General features: G+C 34.5%; 1 protein-coding gene across 1 annotated transcript in view; it reads right to left on the bottom strand.

Moving 5' to 3' along the window:
• Positions 1-1,052: 1,052 nt before the first annotated feature.
• Positions 1,053-25,759, bottom strand: part of LOC106058966 (uncharacterized) — a 67,936-nt gene continuing 43,229 nt past the window's right edge. Inside the window, exons 22-53 of the mRNA XM_056004024.1 lie at positions 25,454-25,722; positions 24,986-25,262; positions 24,722-24,834; positions 23,174-23,297; positions 22,910-23,056; positions 22,562-22,759; positions 22,207-22,455; positions 20,901-21,120; positions 20,351-20,523; positions 19,882-20,043; positions 18,963-19,085; positions 18,729-18,854; positions 17,348-17,473; positions 16,814-16,936; positions 16,205-16,450; positions 15,880-16,011; positions 15,609-15,722; positions 15,377-15,517; positions 15,072-15,197; positions 14,537-14,659; positions 14,324-14,443; positions 13,390-13,512; positions 12,985-13,245; positions 12,063-12,323; positions 10,972-11,084; positions 10,787-10,848; positions 10,305-10,459; positions 9,063-9,153; positions 2,464-2,483; positions 2,172-2,328; positions 1,819-1,892; positions 1,053-1,599 (exon numbers count right to left, since the gene is read on the bottom strand). Coding sequence (XP_055859999.1) covers positions 1,592-1,599; positions 1,819-1,892; positions 2,172-2,328; positions 2,464-2,483; positions 9,063-9,153; positions 10,305-10,459; positions 10,787-10,848; positions 10,972-11,084; positions 12,063-12,323; positions 12,985-13,245; positions 13,390-13,512; positions 14,324-14,443; positions 14,537-14,659; positions 15,072-15,197; positions 15,377-15,517; positions 15,609-15,722; positions 15,880-16,011; positions 16,205-16,450; positions 16,814-16,936; positions 17,348-17,473; positions 18,729-18,854; positions 18,963-19,085; positions 19,882-20,043; positions 20,351-20,523; positions 20,901-21,120; positions 22,207-22,455; positions 22,562-22,759; positions 22,910-23,056; positions 23,174-23,297; positions 24,722-24,834; positions 24,986-25,262; positions 25,454-25,722 — 4,757 coding nt within the window. The 3' untranslated portion in view covers positions 1,053-1,591. The remainder of the gene's footprint in view (positions 1,600-1,818; positions 1,893-2,171; positions 2,329-2,463; positions 2,484-9,062; positions 9,154-10,304; positions 10,460-10,786; positions 10,849-10,971; positions 11,085-12,062; positions 12,324-12,984; positions 13,246-13,389; positions 13,513-14,323; positions 14,444-14,536; positions 14,660-15,071; positions 15,198-15,376; positions 15,518-15,608; positions 15,723-15,879; positions 16,012-16,204; positions 16,451-16,813; positions 16,937-17,347; positions 17,474-18,728; positions 18,855-18,962; positions 19,086-19,881; positions 20,044-20,350; positions 20,524-20,900; positions 21,121-22,206; positions 22,456-22,561; positions 22,760-22,909; positions 23,057-23,173; positions 23,298-24,721; positions 24,835-24,985; positions 25,263-25,453; positions 25,723-25,759) is intronic.

Below are 25,759 nucleotides of genomic sequence, written 5' to 3'. Positions count from 1 at the left end.
GTGCTGATAAGCTCTATTCTTAGAAGGTGGGAGATTATCTTTTTTTTTTTTATTTATTAAGTTGGCACCACTTCTTGATTTAGCATCCTTGACATTACTTAGTTTATTATGAAAATCCTCACTAGGGAACACAACAGTTTCTAAGAAATTGCATATCTTAACTGTCATCATTTTGGAATAAAATTGATAAGGTGTACTATTGCTATTATATTTTCATATCACCATTATGTGCATTTTAAAAACTATAATTGAGGGCAGGCTTATTATCTAAAGGCTTCCTTGATGGATGCATAGGTTTCATTTATCTTGTTTGGATGTACACTGAGTGCTTGCTGCAGTTAATTAGTAAATAATTCACAATTATTTGCGGATGGCTGCCTGGTCGTGCGGTTTGCTCGCTGGACTGTCGTTCGGATTTATCGAGGGTTCAAACCCTGCCCGCTCCCATCCCCCGTCGTCCTGCGGGAGGTTTGGACTAGGAAGTAAACTATCTTCAACTCTGAAGGAACATCCGAATTATGTAAAACATTTTACATTTTGTTGTCATTTTTTTTTGTCTTTCCCACAATGATTGTTTTGCTTCTGCTTCGGCGATTCCTGGTACATGTTTATATATGAAAACACTTGCTTAAGGGAGCTAGTGATGAGACTACACTTCATGATGAAGCCTAGGATTTTGTCAGAGCTAGATGCCAGCTATAGAGTTTGATCTTGAGTCTCTGGTCCAATAATGTTGGTGTTTACAATCCAAAGTTAAGGCATTATGAGGGAATGTGGATTATGGAGGATATTGTGATAAGGCCTTCCTATTGTTGATTATTCCTATATAGATTACCAGTAAATCATTTTTTTTTATATATGATGTATTACATTAGGCTATTTTTGATTACCAAACATCGTACAATGTAAATAATTGATCACATTAAATGTATTGAAATTGTTTTCTGGCTTGTCCATTTTGTTAATTATTAATGTCTAAACTATTCTGCTTAGGCCTGGGCAAACAAACCCTAGGCCTCAAACCAATCCTGACATAGACTAAAAAGGAGGGCAATTTTTATTTAGTTTATTTTTTTTTTTTTTAAAGGACTCAAAGTGTTTTATAACAAAAAATATAAATAATAGATACAATTTTAACTAATCTTAATACAAATTCATCACATTCATTATTGATTACATAAAAAAAAATTTAAATGGTCATTTATTACAAATCTTTTTTTCTACTTAAAAATGCTCTAAAATGTGAGCATGAAGTCACATACTGACTTTTTTTTTTTTTTAAATGGTCAGCATTCACCTGATGTCACAATGACTGTTTCTAAAATGGTCAAAACAACTGAAACCCCAAAATGATTCTTCCAGACACCTGAAAGGAAGTTTTCCTATATGCACTTTTTATTTTAGATCTAAACATTCTATTAACAGTAAACACTATATCAGAGAGAGAGATTTGAAATGAAAAGTACTATTCTAGTTCACATTTAGAAACTATTCAAACTGGCTAAGTTTTTGTTATGTAATTCTTCCTCTCCAAGAATACTGAGTCAAATCCATTGGATGGAAAACTTTTATTCTCTTGTAGTCATCAAGTTTATTTTCCTATTTAAAAAAAAAAAGGCATACATTTTAATTAATAGTTCATGTTTAATACATAAAGAACAAAAAAAAACATTTGCACATGGAAACTTTAAAGCTTCTAATATGTTATAAACCATTATATCATGTTTTTTTCAAGTGTCAATTATTAGCTAATAATGATTCTTCATTAGCAATTAGCTAATAAAGGTAATTGTAATAGTTAAAAAAAATGTATATTACCGGTGCCATTATCTTCCTCATGGTTTATGAAGCTTGGATTTGTGTACTGATTTTCAATAACTTTTTTATGTTCACTGTGAGTTAAGAAAATGTAAAAACAAATGTATGCAATATCAATCTCTTAATTTACAAACAAAGAAAACATTTTGGTTTATACACTAATTAGGAAATGTCTACAAAACTTTTTTGATTAATATATTTTTAGCAGTAACTCTTTTAAATCTAATAAGTACGGTATATGAATGCAACATTTAAAACTATTCATTTCCTACACTATAAAATAATTGTCCAAATGGTGATGACACTTTATGTTTTATCAGCTCGCGTTACTGGTGCTTAGAAGAATGTCCTACCTTCGAGGTTTGTGAATATTCTCCAACTCTGTGCTTTCTATCTTTTTGTGACCTTTCCTTTTAGTGCAGCAGCAGAAAATGACAACAACAATAACTATGACCAACAAGACAAATAATGGAATACCAATGGCAAGACCCAAGATCCATTTGATTTCATCTGGAAGAGGGGAAAAAAATGACTTCGATTTGTGATAAGCGAAAATAAAAATAAAAACAAATATTTTTGAAGAAAATGGGAAAACAAACACACACACACAACTTTACACTTTCTAAAATTTGAAATAGATCTTACCAGTTTCTTTTTTGGACTTCCTGAAAAAAACGTTAATAAAATATAAAAGACATATACTTGATTATACCTAATTATCTTTTCTTTGAAGGAATTTCTCAAAATTTATATGATCAAAATTAAATTGATAATTTAATTTAGCATGTTAAGTCATGTTAAATATTTAAATATATATTGTTATAAACCTGGTGGCGGCACAGATGGGGGTAGTGGTGTGTAGTCAGCCGACGCAAATCGCCCCAGGCCAGCGCTAGATGAGCGGTCAACCGTGACGAGTTACGACGATCGGCCGAGACGAGTATCAACATGATGGTTCGGGAAGGATCGACGTCGTGAACAGAGCTCAAGAGTGTCACGAGGGATGTAGTCATCTGACCACCCAGAATGGTCGAGCGACGTTCTGTCCGGTTCTAGAAGGCCAGCAGGGACCCTATATAAAGAGCGAAGGTATCAGAGACCAGTGAGTCACAACTTCCCGATCTACAGTTCGTTACAACGGCTCAGTACAAGTCAGAGGCGAGACAGACCAGTGCAAGAGTTGATACGGCGGAGAGATATTTGTACAGTCTTTTGTTACGTGCTGCCAATCGTACAGTATTGGCTGTTATTTATTGACATTAAACTATTACTAAGCCCAGAGTTGTCAAGTTCTTTAAGTTGGTGGTGTCTGGTGCGGTTTGCAGAGAGCCTGGATAGCGAGATTCGTAACAACTGGTGTCAGAAGTAGGATCGGATCTGCAATGGCTACTACAAGGACGTTAGACCAACTCCTTGTTAAGGAACTGAAGGAAGAGCTCCGTGGTCGAGATCTGAAGACAAGCGGCAACAAAGAAACCTTACAAGCACGCCTTCGGGAAGAACTGGTGAAGGAAAAAGAAGATCCGGACACATACCTTTTTGAAGTCGAACCGGACTTGCTGGAACAGCTCACCAGTAGAATGCAGCAACAGATCACCAGTACCATACAGGAACAGATGGCAGCTATGCAGGGACAGATGGCAGCTACGCAGGGACAAATCGCCAGTAGCAAACAGGAGCAGATGGCAGCTATGAACTCGGGGCTAGAAAACACCAATTACAAGATAGACGCCATGGACTCGGGAATCAAAACGGAGTTATTGGCAATGAACCAACGCATACATGCTGTGGAGGAGAGAATCACCAGCATTGACGAGCAGATGAATCAGAGGGTCGACGCAGTAGAGAAGGCCATCGACGAAATGAAGATACAAGTCCAACGCAAGCACACAAATGTACCAGAAGCAGATATGACGTCATTTGTACCTGAAGTATTTGATGGTTCCGTGTCCTGGTCAGTATACAAGAAGCAATTTGACGCAGCAGCCAAAGTTAACAAATGGAACAGTGAGGAGGAGAAAGCAACAGCCCTTGTGTTATCCCTAAGAGGAAAAGCCTCCGAATTGCTACAGTCTCTACCGAACCAGCAAGACTTCGCCGCCCTTGTCCAGGCTATGGAACTCCGATACGGGGATGAACATCTCCAAGAAGTATATCGTGTGCAACTAAAGACCAGACAACAGCGCCCCGATGAAACACTACAGGAGCTAGAGACAGACATCGAACGCCTCGCACATCTAGCCTACCCAACAGCCGCACAAGATTTTCTGGAGGTCATTATCACAGACGCCTTCATTGATGCACTTCGAGACCCCGAGTTAAAGAAAGCCACCAGAGTTAGTGGTAAACGTAAGGCCAGTGAAGCCCTCGTATACGCTCTCTCATATGAAGCCGCTAAAGACGCATCTGGGAGCGTTCATCAAGGCCGAAAGTTGGAAGTCAAAGAGGAAGAATTCGCACAACTTGTGAGAAGGGTGACAGAGGCACTAGATGAACGACAAACAAACCAGATACCAGAACATCAACCTAGGGCTCCTGTACGGTGCTGGAATTGTGGTGAACTCGGTCATATACAAAGAAGCTGCACTAGAAGATTTCCACAAGCTGGAACCCATCGCAGATCAGAAAGGTATGCACGACCAAGTTCCCAGGGCTACCAGGGAAACTAGCACGCGCCGGCTTCAAGGGGCGGAACCCGGCGACACAGAGAATGAGAGCCCCTACAACCATCATCCCGGTCGCCGTGCTAGGACAGAGTAAGAGTCTGAAAGTCATCGGAAAAATCGGATGTCAAAACTATCACTTCCTCCTAGATACTGGTGCCTCACGATCAGTCATCCGGACGGATAAAGTGGACAGTAGCAAGAAAACGCCAGTTAGAGCCTACTCGTTGAAAACAGCCAGTGGAGAACTGATGCCCATAAAAGGCCTGATCGACACAACAGTCGAGATCGGGAATCAGTCATTCGAACACGAATTCCTGATTGCTGACGTCACAGATGACTGCATAATAGGGCTCGACTTCATGCTGAAATATGGCTTTTCCTTAAATATCGGCGGAGGCACTTTACAATGTGGAGACCTCGAAGTACCCTTGCTTGGCGACGAGAATGAAGAAGATGGCCGAGTCAGAAGGATTAAGTTGGTAGAAAATACAACCTTGCCTGCCAAGTCTGAAATGATCATTTGGGGGAAAATTGAGGACGGCTATCCCACGACAGGAACAGCGCTGGTAGAAAGCTTGGACACCAACCCCAACGGGATAGCAGTAGGAAAGGCACTAGTCACGATTGGGAAAGACCTAATGGTACCAGTGAGAATTATGAACCTCGGTACAGTAGAGAAACACTTTCGGAAAGGTAGCACCATCGCTGGTTGCCATGCTCTTGAGATGATAAGAAACTGTAGCAGTGACAACCCCGTCGAAAGACTCGAGTCCAGTGAACCGCAGGTTACTAAATTTCTGACAGAAGTCAAAACGATACTGTCGAAAGAACAGTACACCAAAGCAGAGCAATTCATCAGAGAGTTTTCTGACATATTGCCATCTGATGAAATGGACTTTGGGCGGACAAATCTAATCCAGCATCGAATAGACACAGGAAACACTAGGCCTATACGACAGCAACCACGTCGCCTGCCGCTAGCAAAACACCAAGAAGCTATGGACATCATAGAACGAATGAGGCAGCAAGGGGTTGTTGAACCATCCAACAGTCCATGGTGTTCACCCATCGTCTTGGTAAAGAAGAAAGATGGATCCACGAGATTTTGTGTCGACTATAGATTATTAAATGACGCCACACACAAGGACAGCTACCCGCTTCCTAGGATTGACGACACATTAGACACACTTGCTGGGTCACAGATCTTTTCCACCCTTGACCTGAAGAGCGGTTACTGGCAAGTAGGACTACACCCCGAGGACAGAGATAAAACGGCCTTTTCTGCTGGTAATGGTCTCTGGCAATTTACCGTGATGCCTTTTGGACTCTGCAACGCCCCAGCCACCTTTGAAAGACTAATGGAGCATGTGTTAAGAGGACTCAACTGGACCACGTGTCTTGTCTACTTAGATGACATTATCGTCATAGGCAGAACCTTCGAGGAACATATCGCAAACCTGAAGGAAGTATTCGCAAGAATCAGAAACGCTGGAATGAAATTGAATCCAAAGAAGTGCTCCTTGTTCAGAAGGAGCGTCAAGTACCTTGGGCACATCGTGTCGAAGGAAGGAGTCAGCACAGACCCGGATAAAGTTGAAGCCGTAAATGAATGGCCGATCCCCGCTAATATCCAGGAGTTAAGAAGCTTTCTTGGACTCTGCACGTACTACAGACGTTTCGTACCAAACTTCTCTAGCCTCTGTAGCGCCCTTCATCAATTGACAGAACCGAAGCGGCCGTTTATTTGGACAACGGAATGTCAGGAGGCCTTTGAGCGACTTAAAAAGGCTCTTGTTTCATCACCCATTCTGGCCTACCCGATACCAGGCGAGACATTCATACTTGACACCGATGCGAGCAGTACTGGAATAGGCGCTGTCTTATCCCAAAAGATAGATGGAACTGAGAGAGTCATATCTTACTTTAGTCGGAGATTGTCCAAAGCCGAGAGAAACTACTGTGTCACAAGACGTGAGCTACTGGCAGTTGTGGATGTCATACAACATTTCCACAAATACTTATATGGGCAAAAATTCATCCGTAGGACAGATCACGCTGCTCTTCAATGGCTGTTGTCATTTAAAAGTCCTGAAGGACAAGTCGCCAGGTGGATTGAACGTTTACAAACCTATGACTTCGAGACACAGCACCGAAAAGGACAAACTCACCAGAATGCTGACGCGCTTTCTCGACGACCTTGCAGAATGGAATGTAAACACTGCAGCAAGGTTGAAGAAAAGGGGGGTATCATTGATTGCCTACGTCTTGGAGTACAAGCTTGTGGATCATGGTCCGACGAAAGAATCCGAGAAGACCAGTTAAAAGATGAAGATCTGGCTCCCATTCTGCTTATGAAGGAAGACGGACAAAGACAGGAATGGCATCACCTTTCTGATAAAGGAGCTGCTACCAAGGCATATTGGGCGCAATGGGACTCACTGACAATTGACAACGGAGTTCTCAAGAGGGTCTGGGAAACCGCAGATGGAGAAAGCAATCGCTTGCAGCTGTTGCTGCCTAAAGTGAGAGTTGCCGAGGTGTTGCAAGAAATCCATAATAATTCTAGTGGGTCACATTTAGGTGTCAACAAGACCTTTGAAAAAGTACGCCAGCGGTTTTACTGGTTCGGCTACCGGGATGATGTAGAAGAATGGTGCCGAAGGTGCGTCGCGTGTGCAGCAGCGAAGGGTCCGCACAGGAGGACGAGGGGACGTATGCAGCAATACAACGTCGGTAATCCCTTCGAAAGAATAGCGATTGATGTAGCCGGACCGTTTCCTGAGTCCCAGAGAGGAAACAAGTACGTTCTAGTGGCGATCGACTATTTTACTAAGTGGCCTGAGGCGTATGCGATACCAAACCAAGAAGCCACCACCATAGCGGAAACACTTGTAGAAAATTGGATCAGCCGATTCGGTGCTCCCATAGAGTTACACTCCGACCAGGGCCGAAACTTCGAATCCAAGATCTTCCAAGAGATGTGCCAGGTACTCGGCATCGAGAAGACACGCACAACCCCTCTTCACCCCCAGTCAGACGGGATGGTAGAACGGTTTAACCGAACACTGGAACAACACCTGTCGAAAGTCGTCGATGATCGCCAAGAGGACTGGGACACCTATATCCCAATGTTCCTCATGGCATATAGAGTATCGATTCACAGCACCACTGGTTACACTCCAGCAAAGATGTTGTTCGGCCGAGAGCTGCAACTACCATGTGACTTGCTATTCGGGATCCCGGGAAATGTGCCAGCCTCTTCAACAGACTATATCGCAAATCTCCGAAAACGGATGGAGAAAACTCACGCTCTTGCCCGCAGGAACATCAAGATCAACAGTGACCAGATGAAGACAAGGTACGACAAACGGGCCAATGCCGCTGGGTTTCATGAAAACGATCTAGTTTGGCTGTACAACCCACAAAGACGAAAAGGCAAGTCCCCAAAGCTTCAAAAAGACTGGGAAGGACCCTACCGAGTGATAAAAAGAATCAACGATGTTGTGTATCGAATACAGAAGAGCCAAAGGTCGAAACTGAAGGTCGTCCACATCGACAGACTCAACAAGTACTATGGTGAAGCTGGATCTGCCCGGGACGGACAGATCTAAGGAGGGGGCAGTGTTATAAACCTGGTGGCGGCACAGATGGGGGTAGTGGTGTGTAGTCAGCCGACGCAAATCGCCCCAGGCCAGCGCTAGACGAGCGGTCAACCGTGACGAGTTACGACGATCGGCCGAGACGAGTATCAACATGATGGTTCGGGAAGGATCGACGTCGTGAACAGAGCTCAAGAGTGTCACGAGGGACGTAGACCACCCAGAATGGTCGAGCGACGTTCTGTCCGGTTCTAGAAGGCCAGCAGGGACCCTATATAAAGAGCGAAGGTATCAGAGACCAGTGAGTCACAACTTCCCGATCTACAGTTCGTTACAACGGCTCAGTACAAGTCAGAGGCGAGACAGAGAGAGACCAGTGCAAGAGTTGATACGGCGGAGAGATATTTGTACAGTCTTTTGTTACGTGCTGCCAATCGTACAGTATTGGCTGTTATTTATTGACATTAAACTATTACTAAGCCCAGAGTTGTCAAGTTCTTTAAGTTGGTGGTGTCTGGTGCGGTTTGCAGAGAGCCTGGATAGCGAGATTCGTAACATACATATAATGTGTTGGAATATCATGAAGAAATGAGACTTAGTATAAGGCCTAAAAACATTTAAATTATTTTGTTTTATTAAATTAGAGATTCTTATTGCCATCGTAAACTGACATTTTATGCAAAAATGTAAAAGGATGTAAAAGATGCTTAGGCCTATGAGAGTAAAAATTCAGAAAATTTATATTTTATAACATTTGTTTCAACTTATTCAGAGTTATTCAGAGTTCAAAATGCTTTTCAGGAAACATTTGTTCTACATAAAAAAAAATAATTCAAAAATACATTAGTTTTTTTATCCCTGACTATATTTCTTACTAAATAGTAAAATTACAAATATGTTTATAATATGATTGATATTGTTAACTTTAGTCTTAAGAAGTAAAATGTTAACTGCACATTCATTTGAAGCTTAAACATACCGACACACAGCAACATCATTTTCCATGTGACATTCTTCAGACTCAAGACATGGACTTATCATTTCTCTAACCATACAGCTGTGTGCTTCAACTAGAGAGAACAGTGAATTGATTATTTACTTCTCTTCCCGGGTTCAGACATAATCAACATTTTCATTATAAAAAATATATAATTCAGTAGAAACCCCTTCAATGTGTAGCTAAAGTGCTGTATAAATATGGCTATGGTAACACAAATAGAAAGTACATTTGGCTTTAAGTTATACAATTGTTAAAAGATTATGAAAATTGGGAAATCATTTAATATTTAATGATCTTCGCTCCATTATACATACTTTTGTCACTTTCTCTCAGACACTTACTGTTTTTGGAATAGTTAAGTTTTTGCCAAAATTTCAGATGATTCTTTAAATAAATATTACACATAATAAAAAGAGAAACAAAATGTTAAATAAACTTTGACAAAAATATAGTTCTAGCTTACCTGTAAAGCAAAATGCGAGAAACGTTAAACAGGAAATATTTGGAAGTGAAATCAAATTTGTAAAGGTCAGAATAGTCACGCAAAAAAAGATGCTATATTACAGTGGAATCCAAATAACTTGAATTCACATATATGGAAGTTTTGCTTCATTTTAATTAACTTCATTGCCTTTTTCTTATCTGACTTAAATGAACCAAAGGAAGTGATTGTCCACAGTATTCAGTTAATTCTTTACCCTGTTCAAATATAATTTTTTTAATTCGAAGTAACTCCATGTTCCCTACCACTTCAAGTTTAGCATATTCCACTTTATAGCATTGAAATAGAACATTTATTTCTTTAGAAGAGATTGCTTACTTAACTTTCTGTATTTTTCAAACATAAATGAAAGACAAAGAATGCAAACACATAAACAACAGTAACATAAAATAAAAAATTCAATAACAAATCCAAACATAATATAACATTAATGAAGATTGTGTATTATTTTATTGCTGTGCATATAAATAATTGGTTGCCAGACCAGATATCTCAAGCTTTGAATTAATGTTAGACAAATAATTAAATTAGTTCAGACTCTTATTGAATGGTGTATTTGATTTGAAAAATAATAGTAATACACAAGAAAAAAAATATGTCTTTAAAAATTCTAGAATTAGAAGAACCATGCCAACACTGTGTGACAGTCAAGGGTCTTATGATAAGTTGAAAATTATTTTTCATTTTACTTTCTGGATTTAAAAAAAAAAGCTACTCACTTGTGACACCATTAAAATAAATCATGATGACCTTCACATCTGCATTGTCCAGTACAAAATAGTCTACATAAAGATCATGTAAAGAGTTCTTCAAAGCTGTTTCTTGATCTTCTGCACTAATCAGGATGGTTATATCTGATATTAAACTGCCTTTTCTAAATAAATATAGAAAATAAAAAATTCAAGTTGAAGTTAGAAGACACTACTAAAAAAAATGGATATACCAAAAGAAAATTTTGAGTCTTCAACTTAATCATGTAAATTTCTTTAGCCACATAATTATAGTTGGAGCTTGCAACCCTTAGTAGCCCTTTATTTTGTGTCCTAACATATCATTCCAGATTTCTTATTCTTTTGACCTGAAATAGTTTAAACTAAAAGCCAAAATAAAAAATAAAACAGTAATTAAATTTAAAAAAAATACAAAAAGTCATAATAAAATAAAAAAAAAATTAAATTACTGAAAAAAGCAAAAAGATTACCTTAAATTATTTACAGTTACTGAGTAAATGGAGAGTTTTGAGTCCTTTAATTTATTTGTCAGCTAAAAATAAATGTTTTAAATTATTATTTTTGTTTGGTTAAACAGTAACTACTGCCAACACTTAAAAAACACATAATCTGTGCAAAAACTACATAAAATAGCTAAAAAGATGACATCTTCTACCTGGGTTTCAATAGCTGCCTGTAGCTGTTTATAGTCATCACTGTTTTTATCATCCAGTTTTTTTTCACCAACACTCATGTCCAATGTCACATTGACATAGTAATGAGAAAATTCTGAGAAAAAATATTATTAACTGCTTGAAATTTCAGAATATTGTTCTAAAAATATTTACATTTAACAATTCTCAAGTCAACAGTAATTAAAAAATTGTTATTTCTTACTTACTGTATTTTTTTAGCAAATAATATGAGGGTTATACAAGCTGAGAGGGGTATAAAAAAATTGCAGGGCTTACAAAATTGATTTTACTTATAAACAAAGCAAAATGGAAACTATGGACATACTGGTGGGTCTTTAAATCTCCTAAGGTTAGCTGTGTGGTTGTGAAATGTACATTGGAAAGTTTTATCAACATCTCATTCTAAACATCAAGAAAACAAATATGACCAATGAAAGTACTTTATATACTGGTAGTTTACGCAAGTCCTGATTTGAACAAGCAGGGTATATAAGTGTGTCAGTTATACAATTTTGTTTTTACTTCTTTGTAATTAGTGGGGGGTATATGCATATGTAGGGTATATACGCAAAAATACAATAGTAAATTATAACTTATATGATTGTATATTTTTTTTACTGAAAGCAATGAACAGTTATAGAGAGACTTTAATTTGAAATAGAATTAGTAAAAAAGACAAGATACCCTTTTTTAATCACCATTTATAATACCGGTACTTTTGAAAATGCAAGAATAAAAAATGTAATTAAACTAGCCAAATTTATTTTATGATATAATTAAAATCATTTAAATAAAATAGTATGAAACTCTTAAAATTAAAAGAGACAGTTGGAGCACTATCATGAAGGCCACTATTTGAGACCAAAGAAAAGTCCTTATGGAAGACATGTGTAGAAGAGATAAAGAAAATGTAAAAAAAAAAACCTCAGTGGACATTTGTTTTCTCTGCATCAGACGTGGAAAAATATGCCTGTCATAACTGGATTTGCAGTGATATAAACACTAATATATATACAAATGCTACACAATAGAGTTTTTCCTTTTGATGTGAATATTTAAACACCTAGATTACCTTTACAATGACAGGAATTGCAACTCTTGTAAAAACCGTCATTGCATGAACACTGATAGCTTCCCTGTGTATTGAGACATGTCTCTTTGCTTAAATCGCAACTGTGTGTTCCAAGTTCACATTCATTGATGTCAATATCACAGTTGGTTCCCTTCCAACCTTTCTTACAGTAACATGAACCTGTAGTTTTATTACAATAGAAGTTTGTTCCACAGCTACACTTTCTAGTGCAGGAAGGACCAAAGTAACCTTCATCACATTCTGTAAACCATAAGTAATGTGTCAGTCAGTTGTGTAGCTTGGGTGAGGGGGGGAGCGGGTTCCAAATTTGAAAACCCCCCTTGAAAAAGGAGAGGGGGGGGGGCAAATGAGTGTCCAAAATTTTTTAACATTAAATATTAAGTCAATGCAATGTTATCTTGCAATTCATGTTCAAAGGCGCCCTAAAAATCCCGAAGTTAAAAATCCTAGTCTTCCCCAAGATTTAAACCTGGGATCCCTCAGTTTGGAAATCAAGCACTTTACCACTTAGCCACCATGCCCCCCTACATAAAACATTCTTAGCAATTATTTCTATACATGAAAATATTCATAGCCACAGTACAAATTTCAAATAAGCTAACACATCAACTAACAATGTTGTGCTGTTTTAAACAGTTTTAAATTATTATTTTTTTAATTTTAATAATAAAACTATTGTTTGAAAGTGGTTTCATGAGGGGAAAAAACATTTAAAAGTACTAAAAAGGATAAAATGTAGAAAAATATGTCATTTTAATTTGTTAATAATTACATTGTTTAAGAATTTTGTGGTTGCAATAAAGACCCTCTAACTCTATCAAACTACAAGAAATTAGAAGCTATTCAGGGTTAGATTACTGTGAGATATCAAATGCTATCTAAAATCTATTTTCATTATTACCTTCACAGGTAGCATCTTTTTTCTTAACAATATAACCATCATCACATACACACATATAGCCACCATCTGTGTTTTTACAGTGTGTGTGTGTTGGACAAATTGCTAAGTTTTGACACTCATCCACATCTTGGTCACAAAGTGGACCAGTCCATCCAGCCTTGCACTGGCATCTTCCAGAGACTTGGTCACAATGTTTGGTGTTGATGGCTACACAGTTACAGCTTTGATTACAGGACAAACCCCATCTACCTTCAACACAGTCTAGAAATGGTCAGCAAGTTTGTTAACATCCATTTAGAGAAGTTATTACCAAAATTAAACAACTAAATAATGTCTATTAACATCCACTTAGAGAAGTCATTACCAAAAACTGAAGAACTTCAAGAATGTCTGATAACTACTTACCACTACAAGTGAAACCATCAGCAGCTAAGATTTGACCAGCTGGACAAAGACATTCAAAACTAGTGTTTTGTTTTGTTTCCATACAGCCAGAGTTACAAGGGCTGGATGCACAAAGGTCAAGGTCTAGCAAAAGTGATAATATACATGAAAACAAGATTATACCAAAAAAGAATAAGAAAAATGATACAATGATTTCCACTTATAGAGCAATTGTTTTTCTCTTGAAAATTAATGATTGTTAGATTAAAAAACATTAGAGCATTTTTTACCTCCTCCCCTCTCCCCTTCTTGTAGAGAAAGAATCATGTTAAGTGAATGTCTGGATCTAGTACACTCTAGACTTAGAGGACGATGCACAAAATTTTACCAAACATTAATTTTAAACATGTGAATCAATAAAGCCTTATATTGGGAAAGTCCTGAATTTGATAGTCCTTTTAAAAACGTGAGTCCTTTCAAAACCAATATTGGACCTAGACCTATATCTAAATTTCTAGTCAAATTTAAACTTTAAACAAATTCCAATAACTTGACCTTATAGTTTTCTTAGTTGAAAAATTTCCATCATACTTGTTTTTTTACTATTAGTCTGTCTTATCGTTTGATCCAACATCACAATGAAGAGTCAAATAATATAAACTTCTTATGCTAAATATTTGTGCTTCTTAATTTCAAATATTAAACATTTGAAACTGTGTAAATAGATTTGTTAGTCTATCAAAATGCTTGAATTAAAACATTTTAGACCACTAGCGAGTTAACTTTGTTAACTGTTTGTGTTTAAAATCTGGTTTTTAGATAGTTAACTTTGCTAAGTGTTTGTATATAAAATCTGGATTTGAGATTTCAAAATTACACTAAGAAAAAAATTAGCAAAAAAAAAAAAAAGAAAAGAGTTGATATAAAACTCCAAAATTTAAAAAACTTTACATACCATTACATTGAATACCATCAGCTGCAATAGCAGAGCCTCTAGGGCATAAACACTGTTCCTTACCACTTAACAAACCACAAAGATAACTGCAGTCTTTCTTTGTTACACAAGGAGTAGTCACTGAAATATTAAATGTCATAGAAAAACTTTATAAGTTTTTTTTACTTTTTAGCATTATTATTTCTAAGATTGATATTGACTAGAGAAAAGTACCTCCACATGTGACTCCATCATACTGTAGAAATTGGCTAGCTGGGCATGCACACCTATAACTTCCATCAGTATTGATACAAGCACCTTCACACTGTGCTATGCCAAGTGTACATTCATTGACATCTAGACAGTTAATAAAACAAAGGAATATTGAGTTTTTTAAATAAAGATATATGCCTTAATATAAGAATTTCTTTTAATAGTTAAGAAAAACAATTCACTATTGTAAGATATTTTTCTTTTTAATGTACATTTACTTTCCTAACAAACTGTTAAAAGCTTTGCATTTTCTTCAACTTTTTCTAGGATTATATTTTTTAAATTTTAAATTGATTTGCAGACATTGTTACTGACTTCTCTATTACTAAGTAAATAATTTAGTAGTAAAAGATATTCTGATTTGAATGACATATAGAATTTGTAATTCAGTCAATTTTAATAAAATTAAAAACACAAAACAGAAGTTCTGAATTTTGCACTAGAAAGTAGAAAAAATATTCTTTCAACATGATATCTTAAAAGATAGAAGACAAACCTGTACAGCTATGGGTAAGTGTGTTGAAAAAATAACCAGGATAGCATGAACAGATGAAACTACTTTCTAAGTTTGTACAAACTTGGGAACAGTTGTTGGACTTTGTACTACTGCATTCATTGATATCTGTTGAAACATAATAAGATGTGTCTATTACTAGTGAGTAAATAATGTTCTTATTAACATTTTGTCCAGAGAAATTAGTGAACTCTACACTTTATGATCTTTAAGATAAATAAAAATTAACAATAACTATAATAACCTATAATTAAAATTGCAAAGTAATTTTTTTTTTAAATTTTTACCTTGACATGTGCCATTGATTTTATTATAACCATCTAGACAAGCACAGGTTGCTGAGCCCTGCAAGTTAATACATTTCTCTTTGCTTGCACACTTAAGTAGACCACTCTGACATTCATCTATGTCCTGATCACAATAGTTACCTGAAAACAAAATAAGGTAGAAGATTAATGCAGCATGATTAAAATTATAATTTTGTATACTTGTTAATATTTTGAATGAATCCTATCTAACCTGTAAAGCCATTTTTGCAGACACAACCAGTTTTAGGATCACAGTGATCTGCCCCTGTTCCACAGGAACAATAAAGAGAACAATCTCCACCCCATGTTCCTGAACTGCATTCAGCTGAAAGAACAATAAAAACTTAAACATTGAGAGTGTCTATTAGAAGATGGCTGCAAAAGAAAGATGAGCGAGAAAATAAATACTCATAAACTAGGAAACAGCATTTCATTACTACACATATTATGGTATTTATGTAAGATATTTATGATCAACTTACCTGTACATGTTCGTCCATCATCACCTAACTTAAATCCTGACTGACATGTGCATATATGGCTTCCATTAGTATTAAGACATCCAGTTTTATATAAGCACAGATTTAAGCTTTCAATTAAACATTCATTTATGTCTGAAGAAAAAAAACATTCAAACTTCAAAAGAGGTAATTTTACTTTGCTTTATACATCCACACCTAACTCACAAAGGTTATGTACTCATATTTGTTGAATATACTGATATTAATAATACACTTTAATGTATTTGTAAAAGAATTACAAAGAAATAATTATCACAAACATAAGTTATAAAAAAAAGAGCTTTACCTTTACATTGTCCATTTTCCTCCTTGTATCCACTAGGACACAAACATTTGTAGGATCCCATGGTATTCTCACAGAGATAGCCAGTTGGACATGAATTAGGCTGAGCACATTCATTAACATCAATCTCACAGTTGGCCCCTGTCCACTGTTTGTTACAGACACACCCTCTGACTGGGTCACATGATCCGTGATTGTTGCACTGACATACATTAGCACAGTTTTCTCCAAAGTAAGGACTGGTGCAGGCTAAAATATGTTTTAGTTTCATTAATATACTACATTAAAGTAATGTGCTACTGATAGTTTATTTACTCCAACTTTGGAGCAGTTAAGCTTGGTATAATAAATGGTCAAAGTAATTTAAAATTAGCCATAGTTTAATACCTTTCATTGTTTGAAGGCTAACTCAATACCCAGTAGCTCTTTCATAAAGTGGAAATTTAATTAAGTTTAAAACTAACTTTGGCATACAACCAAAATTTGTTAAATTTTTTAGATTCTTTTTTTCCCTTATTCTATGATTTTCCTTGAAATGCTAAAAAGAAATATTGCTTTAGTAAAAAAAAAAATTATGTAAAAATTATAAAAAAATAAATAAATAAAGTTTACCTTCACAAGACAATTGATCTTTAGCCAATTTAAACCCAGAATAGCATGAACACTGATAGGCACCCAAAGTATTTATACACTTTTGACTGCACGGTTTGTTGCCAGTTTGACACTCATCAACGTCTGTTAAGAATATAAGTCATTTTAATACAGCAGACTAATAGATCAAAATATATTTTTACATTTCTTATATTTTTAACAAGTTTCTGCAAAAGCTTGTATCCTGTCACTACCATTTTATTTTTTAAGGATGTTTACATAAGACAAACATATTTAGTATGAAATTAACTTTTATAAAATAAGATCATTTTATTGGTGCTAACAAAGTGGACATTCAGTTTGTTTACAATTGTCCACCTCAGCATAACTACTATAACAGTAACAATTCCGTGTCAATATTATTATTGAAAAATGAAATGATTCATATATACTTACAGTGTGCTTCAGATATACTTACAGTGTGCTTTCTAGTTTTATACAAATGTATGTAAAGAGAATTTATATATGTAACAATAAAAAGCTTAAAGGTGTCACCTTTACAGTTGGTTGTATCTTTAGGATCCACTTCATAACCAGTTCTGCAGCTACAGTTGACCTGACTACTTCCTGTCACTTGACAAACTTGCTGACACTGGTAGCACATTGTTTGTTTGCTGGGATCTGTTAATATTATAATAAGGCATAAGAACAAAATGTGAATGTGCTTTACTATACTTCAGTACCACTTATATTAATACTACAGTTTGGTCTATGCAGACTGGTCCAATCCTTGCAAAATTGCTGAAAGTAATTATTCATTGGTAACTTTTTTTGTTTGCATTTAGCGAACAAGAATTTAACAGACAAATGACAAATATAATCACATACAAAGCAGATGTTGAGTTCAGGATTATTAATTTAGAGTATTATCAAATTGGCCTAAATAAAGAAATTTATAAGACCCCTATACGTCAAGTATAGAAAACACATGGAATTTGGCATGAATATTTCTTATCATTGCAGAGGCCATATAGTTATGGTATGTTAAAATCCTGTAGCCAACCAGGGTGATTTAAATAAGTGGCAGCTGGCTAAACATATAGTACATTAAAAAGAGCTCCATCAGTGAGGGTTTATGTAGGCTCAATCTAGTCCATAAAATACCTACAAACTGTTTAAACAAAACAAAAACTCTTTGACCAAACTTTATAAAACTTGTAATAAATACTTTTTATGACTTTGGAAAGAGGGTGCAGATATGCCATCAAGTGAGGCCCTAACTTTCCATTCTTATAGCATTAAATGTATATTTTTAAAAATCTGAAAGCTAATCCCAACACTATTTCCACTCAAAGCTAGATAAAAATATCCCCCATTTCATTGGCTAAAAAATAGCTAATGAAGAAAAGAAGTTGCCTTCTAAATCTATGCATTTTTTTTTCAAGATAAATTTTAATTAAATTGAGGTTTTATAGTCTGCTAAATCTGAAAAATATTTTCATTATTTAAGTTTAGCTCCTTTTCTAGCACAAAATCTAAAAATATAAAGTAATCTGGAATGAAAATTCCTTGAACTTCTGTAACAGAACCCTAAATTTACCAAACTCTATCTCAATTGGATCAAGGAAACCCTCTCTGTACTATTATGTTCACCTTAATTATAAAATGTGATTTAAAACATTGTGTAATAATTTCTCAAATATTCAAGTACATTATTAATTGTCACTAATTAACAACAAAATAAAAGTTTTGGATAAGCTGAAACGAGAAGCATTTGTTAAATGCATGATGGCTTATAAAACTTTTTATTTGAGTTCACTTTGCCTAAAAATCTATCCAAAGATATAATATAAACAGATTTTTATAATCTTTGATTTTTCTTTCAAAATTAGCCCAGGCAAAGCCAGGTATGTTAGGATAAATAATATTAGCATACCTAAAGTACAACTAAATCCATTGCTATCTAAGTTGTATCCTGAATAACATGAACAGGAGTAATTGCCCATGTTGTTGATGCACTTTTGTTCACATTTGGATGTTCTCTCTTCACACTCATTGACATCTAAGTGGGGGAGAAACATTACATCATCAAATACAATTAGAACTTTTTTTTCTGTACATCTTGAACAAATAAAATTCATCTATGATAAAAATGATTTTTTTTGTTTACCTTTGCATGAATTTTTATCTGAAGCATCAAGTCTATATCCTACTGGGCAACTACACATGTAAGATCCTTCTGTGTTGGTACATGTGTATTGACAAGGACTAGAAGCTTTACACTCATCAATATCTGAAGTAATCAAAACATTTGAGTAAATATATGCAACAAAATTGAACCATTTAAATAAGCAATTAAAAAAAAACAACTTAAAAAAAACAAACAAGCTCACATTAATGTATATCAATTAATTTGGATCAGTCATGTAATTAAATTTGTATTAGATCTAGACTAACAATAAAAAATAAGTGCAATAAGAAATATTTTTTTTACCAATTGTTTTTGTTTAGGGCAATTTTATGCTTTTAGCTTTCTCAATATGCTATGATTCTATCACTTGTCTGGGTCAGTAGGAAAGGGGGAGGGGGAGAAAGAACCAGGTATTAGGGTCATCACTTTTTAAATGCATTTAAAAAAAAGGGAATCTATTGAATTTGAACTTGTGGGCTAAAACCTTCTCAGGCTTCTCAAGCCAACTCGGTAATCACTCTGATAGCACAGAGTTTACTAACATAGAAGATTGTATAGTTATTTATTGTTTCTATTTCATGTTTCTGTTCACTAAGCCTTAGACGGCAGCCTAATATAAAGGGAACTAATTCAGCTTATACCGTCACTTCAGTTAAGAACTATTTGTTTCCCTTGTTGGAGATACCAAACAAAGTAATTTATTACCACTAGTTAATTAATCAATTGGTTGTTTTTTATTGATTCTTGAGTTGTCAAGTTAAAGAAATAATTGTGTTTGATCCAAGATTGGGTGTCGGAGAAATAACGTGTACAAACTTTTGGCCAGACACACAGACAGACAGACAGAGTAAGTTGATATAAGCTTTGTAAAACCATGATCAATTTTTAGGTTACTCACCAAAACATGTTTCCATCCTCTCCACATAGCCCATAGGACAAGGACCACATTTATATCCCACAGAACTGTTTCCTTGCTGTAAGGCTGTCAGGTCTGTACATGTTTGTCCTTTAAAACATGGATCCAACTCACATCCGTTTAACTCAGACTCACAATTTTTACCTATTAAAAAAATGGTGTCAATAATTTGTTAAAGAAAGTAAATTATAAAATATGTGTAAATAGACTTTGTTATCTAGTCTAATTGTTTTTATCTAAAATTCTGATTAGCCCTGGAATTTATATATTTTCCCCTTATAAAGCCTCATAAATGTATTACATTACAGGAAAATTGTAAATATTATTTGAGCAATGAACTTGGTAAAATCAAAGTATATTTGTTTCAAAGGTTTCATAGGCTTATACAAAATAATTTATTTTTAGTAAGAATCAAATGTTCCTTTCAATTAAACACATGTTTTAAATTTACCTGTAAATGCTGGGAAACAGTGACATGGTTGAATTTGAAACCAGCCATTTTCATATTCTTCCAAGATAGAAGTTTCTTCATTACAAACACCTTTTCCATTGCATGATGGGCAGATTGTTATGGGTATGTATAAATATGGCGAGTAGCTTCCCTTAGCATCATAGACTCTTACCCTAATTATATAAAGAAGAAACAAACTTTTTAGCATGTTTTCATGTTTAATAACTATGACATCCTTTTTAAATAAAAGAATTTAGTTTTGAATTAAAGCCAATCAAAACTATGGATATATGAAAATGTTTTAAATACTTTGGAACACTATATATTGGACTTTATGAATTGAACAGTAGTTTAAAATAAAAAATGTATAAACCTTATTTGTCAAGTTTACAATATAATTCTAAATTTGAAATTATAACATGTTTTAGCTTGCTTAATCTATAATAAATTTGATGTTTAGTTCTTTTTGAATAAAAGGTTTATAACATACTTCACATATTGAACTCTTCAGTTATATGTATTTAGCCTTATTTATTAAAATGAACTGTACCTTAACATAATTGGAAGAGAAACATTTGGAAGGTATTGAATATGACCAGTTTGGTTGATGCTGACACCAACAACATTGTCTACAATTTCAAATGTAATGGCATCATTATCTTTGTCTGTAGCAATTAATTTCAAAATAGCTGTCCTCCCTTGATTGACTAACCAACGTTCCTTAAAACTTAAGTTATCCTTGCTGATACTAACTGTAGGAGGATTACTTTCTGAAAGCAAAAAAAATCTTTTCAGGTACTATCAATATAATGTAAAGTGCTATCAATATATTGTTAAATTACTATCAATATATTGTTAAAGTACTATCAATATATTGCTAAATTACTATCAATACATTGTTAAAAGTACTATCAATATATTGTTAAAGTACTATCAATATATTGTTAAAGTACTATCAATATATTGTTAAAGTACTATCAATATATTGTTAAGCTATGAAGACATTTTTGTTAATTCAATATAAAATCTTCATTATATTGTATGTATGCATAATGTCTAAATCACTTAATTTGTATTATAAAGGCAAAGTGGCTGAGTGATAAAGCCCTTGGGGGTCTCCAGTTCAAATCTTTGTAAGACTAAAATTTTTAATTTTGGGATCTTTATGGCATCTCTGAATTCACCCAGCTCTAATGGGAACCTGACATTAGTTGGGGAAAAATAAAGACAGTTGGTCATTGTGCTGGACACATGACACCCTTGTTAACCCTGGGCCACAAAAACAGATGAACTTTACATCATCTGCCACATAGCTGCATCGCAAGGTCTGAAAGAGATATAACTTTTTTTTTACAAATCCATTATGCTAATGGGAAAGTTTAATCTTTTATAAATGGTACACTTCTTTGTAATAGCACATGGTTTGTTTTTAAAACTTCTTCATCTTTACAAAACAACAAAGATTAAAAAACTAGAGAAATGTTTGCATTTTTTAAATATTCATAATTTCTGGCATTTTATTTTCAATTAAACTACTTTTCTGATCTTGTTTTTAAACTTGAAAAAATTATTTGAACAGTTTAAAAATGGCTTGGCATCAATGTTTATCTAAAAGGAAAAAGAAGAATGGGATATATATTATATATATTTTAATTTATAATTTTATGGAAATGGATTCAGAAGTATTCAGATTCAGACAATAATGGTGTTTGCTTTAAAAAGTCAGGCTATTGTTTCTTATCACATTTAACTCAGATGATGCACTTGAATAAAAATTAAGTGAAATATTACAATTACATTCACAGCCATTCGATTTAGAAAAATAGAAACTAAGATTTAAAAAGAAAAACACTTACCCAGATTTTGAACCATAATTTTCATTTCTTGACTGAATTCTTTAGTGTACCTTGCAAATACTTTATCTCCTGTAGCAAGATAATCAAAAATACAAGCATCATTAGATTCACCACATTGCGCTTCTGCCTCAGCCAATTGAGCAGGATTAGTTTCATCTTTATAGAATGGTTCAAAATCAGGATGCTGGTAAAGACTTGTGTTTTCTCCTGGTCCATACATGAACACTGAATTAGTTGATATTACAGCCCCTTTAAAAATACATAAAAATAAATTAGGAATAAAATCTTATGATAAACTTAAAATATATATTAAAGTTAAATGAATATCTTAGAAAAGAAAAAAAGACTTATGTACATTTCTTGGCAAACTCTTGATATATTTGTCTATCACTTATATTGGCAGGCAATAGTTGTCCATCAGGAAGAATAAATTCATCATTTTTATTGCCATTAAAGTTTCCAAGGAGTCCTCTTGTTTTATTTGCCATAGTTTTAGGAACATTCACTTCTATTAATAGACTTTTGACAGCAACATGGACTGTGATAGACACTCCTGAAAATAAATTATACTTAATTAATTATTATTTTATAAAATTTGAAAGTCAAGCATCATTTATACAAAGTCAACAGTCTAAAGGAAAAATAGATCTCTCAGTCTCTCTCTATATATATGGCTATATACATTGAAAGTTGCGAAACCTACCACATGGAAAGGTGGCTACGCTGAGTGTTCTATTATTTCTGTATTCTCTTATCACACTTATGTTTGCAGTAGACACAATTATATCTGGACCACTTTCTTTATAAAAGTCATTGGTAATATCAATGCCATTAGCTTTCAATATTAAAGCTGTTGAGAAATTTAAATGTGAAATCAAAATGTTCTAAAAGCCAAAAAACTAAGCATGTTATAAGAAAACATCAAAATAATGAACAAAAATGTGAGTACACAAAATGTGTGGCCTACATGTCTTAGAGGGTGAAAGCTCAACTTGAAAACTTGATATGTTAGAGTCTTTAGCAGCAAAACCAATAAATACTGTTGCATTAGTTAAAGTTCCTTTCTGAGTTTCTGCTCTTCCTGTTCTTGCCTAGCAAGGAAAAAAAATGTGTAAAAAAGTTTTTAGCAATTTTATAAGTTTATGTATTTTTAAATTATTGAATAATGATTATAATATTACAAAGACAGGTTAACACAAAGTCCTTTGGGTGAATCATGATGAAAAAAATGGCTTGCTAATTAATTCAAAAAATAAAATGGTTGGTGTTCAGAAGACAAAATGTAGCCATTGCTCTAAATTTTGCAAGCAAAGTGAGATAAGATTCTTAACAACGCTTCTAGTTTTTGATATCTAAATGTGGTAGATGTACTGTCTAATAGCAGTTTTTCCATTTTATAGGGGCCATTGAAAAAAACAAGTGTTTAATATGCCAGAGGACTACAAAGTAAAGCAAAATGTAGAATTAAGTTTTTTCCTCAATACCATATTAAATAAAATCAAATCAGGACCATAAGGGGATGCAATCATATTGGTTCTAATAACTGTTGGATCCCATTCACTAAGTGACTTTATATTAGGATTCTTTTAGGTACTTCAGAATTTGGTCCAAAAAAGCAGCTGGTCTAAATTAATCAGAATTAAATTATGGGAACAAAGAGAAAAAATATTCTTTTAGTCTCATGCATTCTCTGAGAATGATGTCCAGCTAAAACAAACAAAAATATTCACAATTACCTTACAATACTAGCAGTTTAATAAGACAAGGAGGAATCTCTTAATTTTTTTTACTAAATTGTACATTTTATAAATAGATACGAGCAGCCTCTTCAAGTTTACATGTCATGATTGTAATAATAATAAGGCTTGTCTTCGAGCCCGAAGATTAGTGAGGAATGCAGTATTTCCCATGGCTGAGCAGCCCCAGCTGTGACCTACATATTTTGCCACATACAGGGCAAGCATAACCATTGTCTGCAGGTGGTCGATTTAGGTTTTCTTTTCGCCATTTGCATTTGTCCTCGGCAGCGGATTTTCTTTTGGTTCAAATGTGTATCCCATGGCCTTTGTGAGTGTCCTCCAGCTGTCTTGTTCTGAGGTCGCATGCAACCAGGTGCTCTCTTCTATGTCAGCCAAGGAAAGTTGATGCCTAAGCTGGTCTTTGAAGCATTTCCGTGGGGCACCTCTGTCAGTCGACCACCTTTTAGCTCACCAAAAAAGACTGCATTTGTCATGATTGTAATCAATGGTTAACAACAGCGCCATGATATTGCCCCAACCAGCATTTTGAAAAATATTTATTTATGTAAAACTTCTATTTGCCTTTGGTGAGAAATTTAAGAACCCTACTACATAAACATTACATCAATTTTGAGTTTTATAGAAGATACAAGTTTTTCTATAAAATTATATCGTACAGCCCATTTAAAACTATAGGAGAAGTTTTGAAAAAAAAAGTTTTATTAAACAAAACAAACAAACGGAACCAAATTATATTCTTTTAATTTTAAACAAACCTGCAAAATGAATTTTTCACTAGGTACTTCCAGCATTACATATTCTCCCCACCCATTCATTGTATATGTAACACTATCTAGTGTTGTGATATGTGGGTCACCCAGTGCAGAAGCTGCAAAAATAAAAAAAAAATTATGCTAAATTATTATTCTTTTTTGAAGAAACATTTTGTAATGCATCAGATAAGCTAACATTATGAAAATGTAAAAAAAAAAAAAAAAAATCTACATAAACTGAAATGAAAACATAAAGAGTTGTCTTGCCTAGAACAAACTCAGCAAAGTCAGAACATCCCATGTCAGGAAATATCATATGAAACTTATCACACAAATCAGCACTGTAGGAATCTCTGCAACAGAGTGTATGTGCTCTGATGTTTTCTAAAGCCTGGTCATTGTCAAAGAAACCAAGGTACCAGGGATTGTTGACCAGAACATGACCAGACAGAGGAGACTTAGGAAGGTATGTTGCTTCTCTCCATGTCTGTAACCAGTCCCTCCAATCATCATTAGCTGGCTTGGTCCAGGTGTAGCAACACAACTGAAAGTGGAAATAAGATTGAGCATAAAAATGATATAAAATATGAGAACAGAAGAATAATAGAAGAAAATAAAAAGAAGAAATGAAACAAATCAATTATTAATTAAATCAACATTTAAAATGTCTAATAGTTCAATTAACATTATCTGATATATAAAGGCATTAACATAATTTGATATATAAAGACAAACCATGTTTCTCTTATTTTCCTTCAGTAGTCTCTGCTTGGCTACCATACTGATGGCATAACAATAAATGTCTTGTTTAGGTCCACGTCTTTCAAACAGTTGCCATTGAGCTCCAAGTCTTTCTAATGTACATGGACATTTGTAGAGTTGTTGCTTCTCATACTGATATACAGGGTCAGTCAAAAGATCAGCATGGTCACATAAGTATTTTTTACAGCTTTGTTGTGGTCCAGTCACATGACCTACTTTGTAGCTCATCACACCTTTATAACCTTCAGAAGTTAAATGAATATTTAGATTTCTTTTCAG

This window comes from Biomphalaria glabrata, chromosome 11 (assembly GCF_947242115.1).
Source record: "Biomphalaria glabrata chromosome 11, xgBioGlab47.1, whole genome shotgun sequence".
Classification (NCBI taxonomy): domain Eukaryota; kingdom Metazoa; phylum Mollusca; class Gastropoda; family Planorbidae; genus Biomphalaria; species Biomphalaria glabrata.
This window is presented reverse-complemented; position numbering and strand designations above follow the sequence as displayed.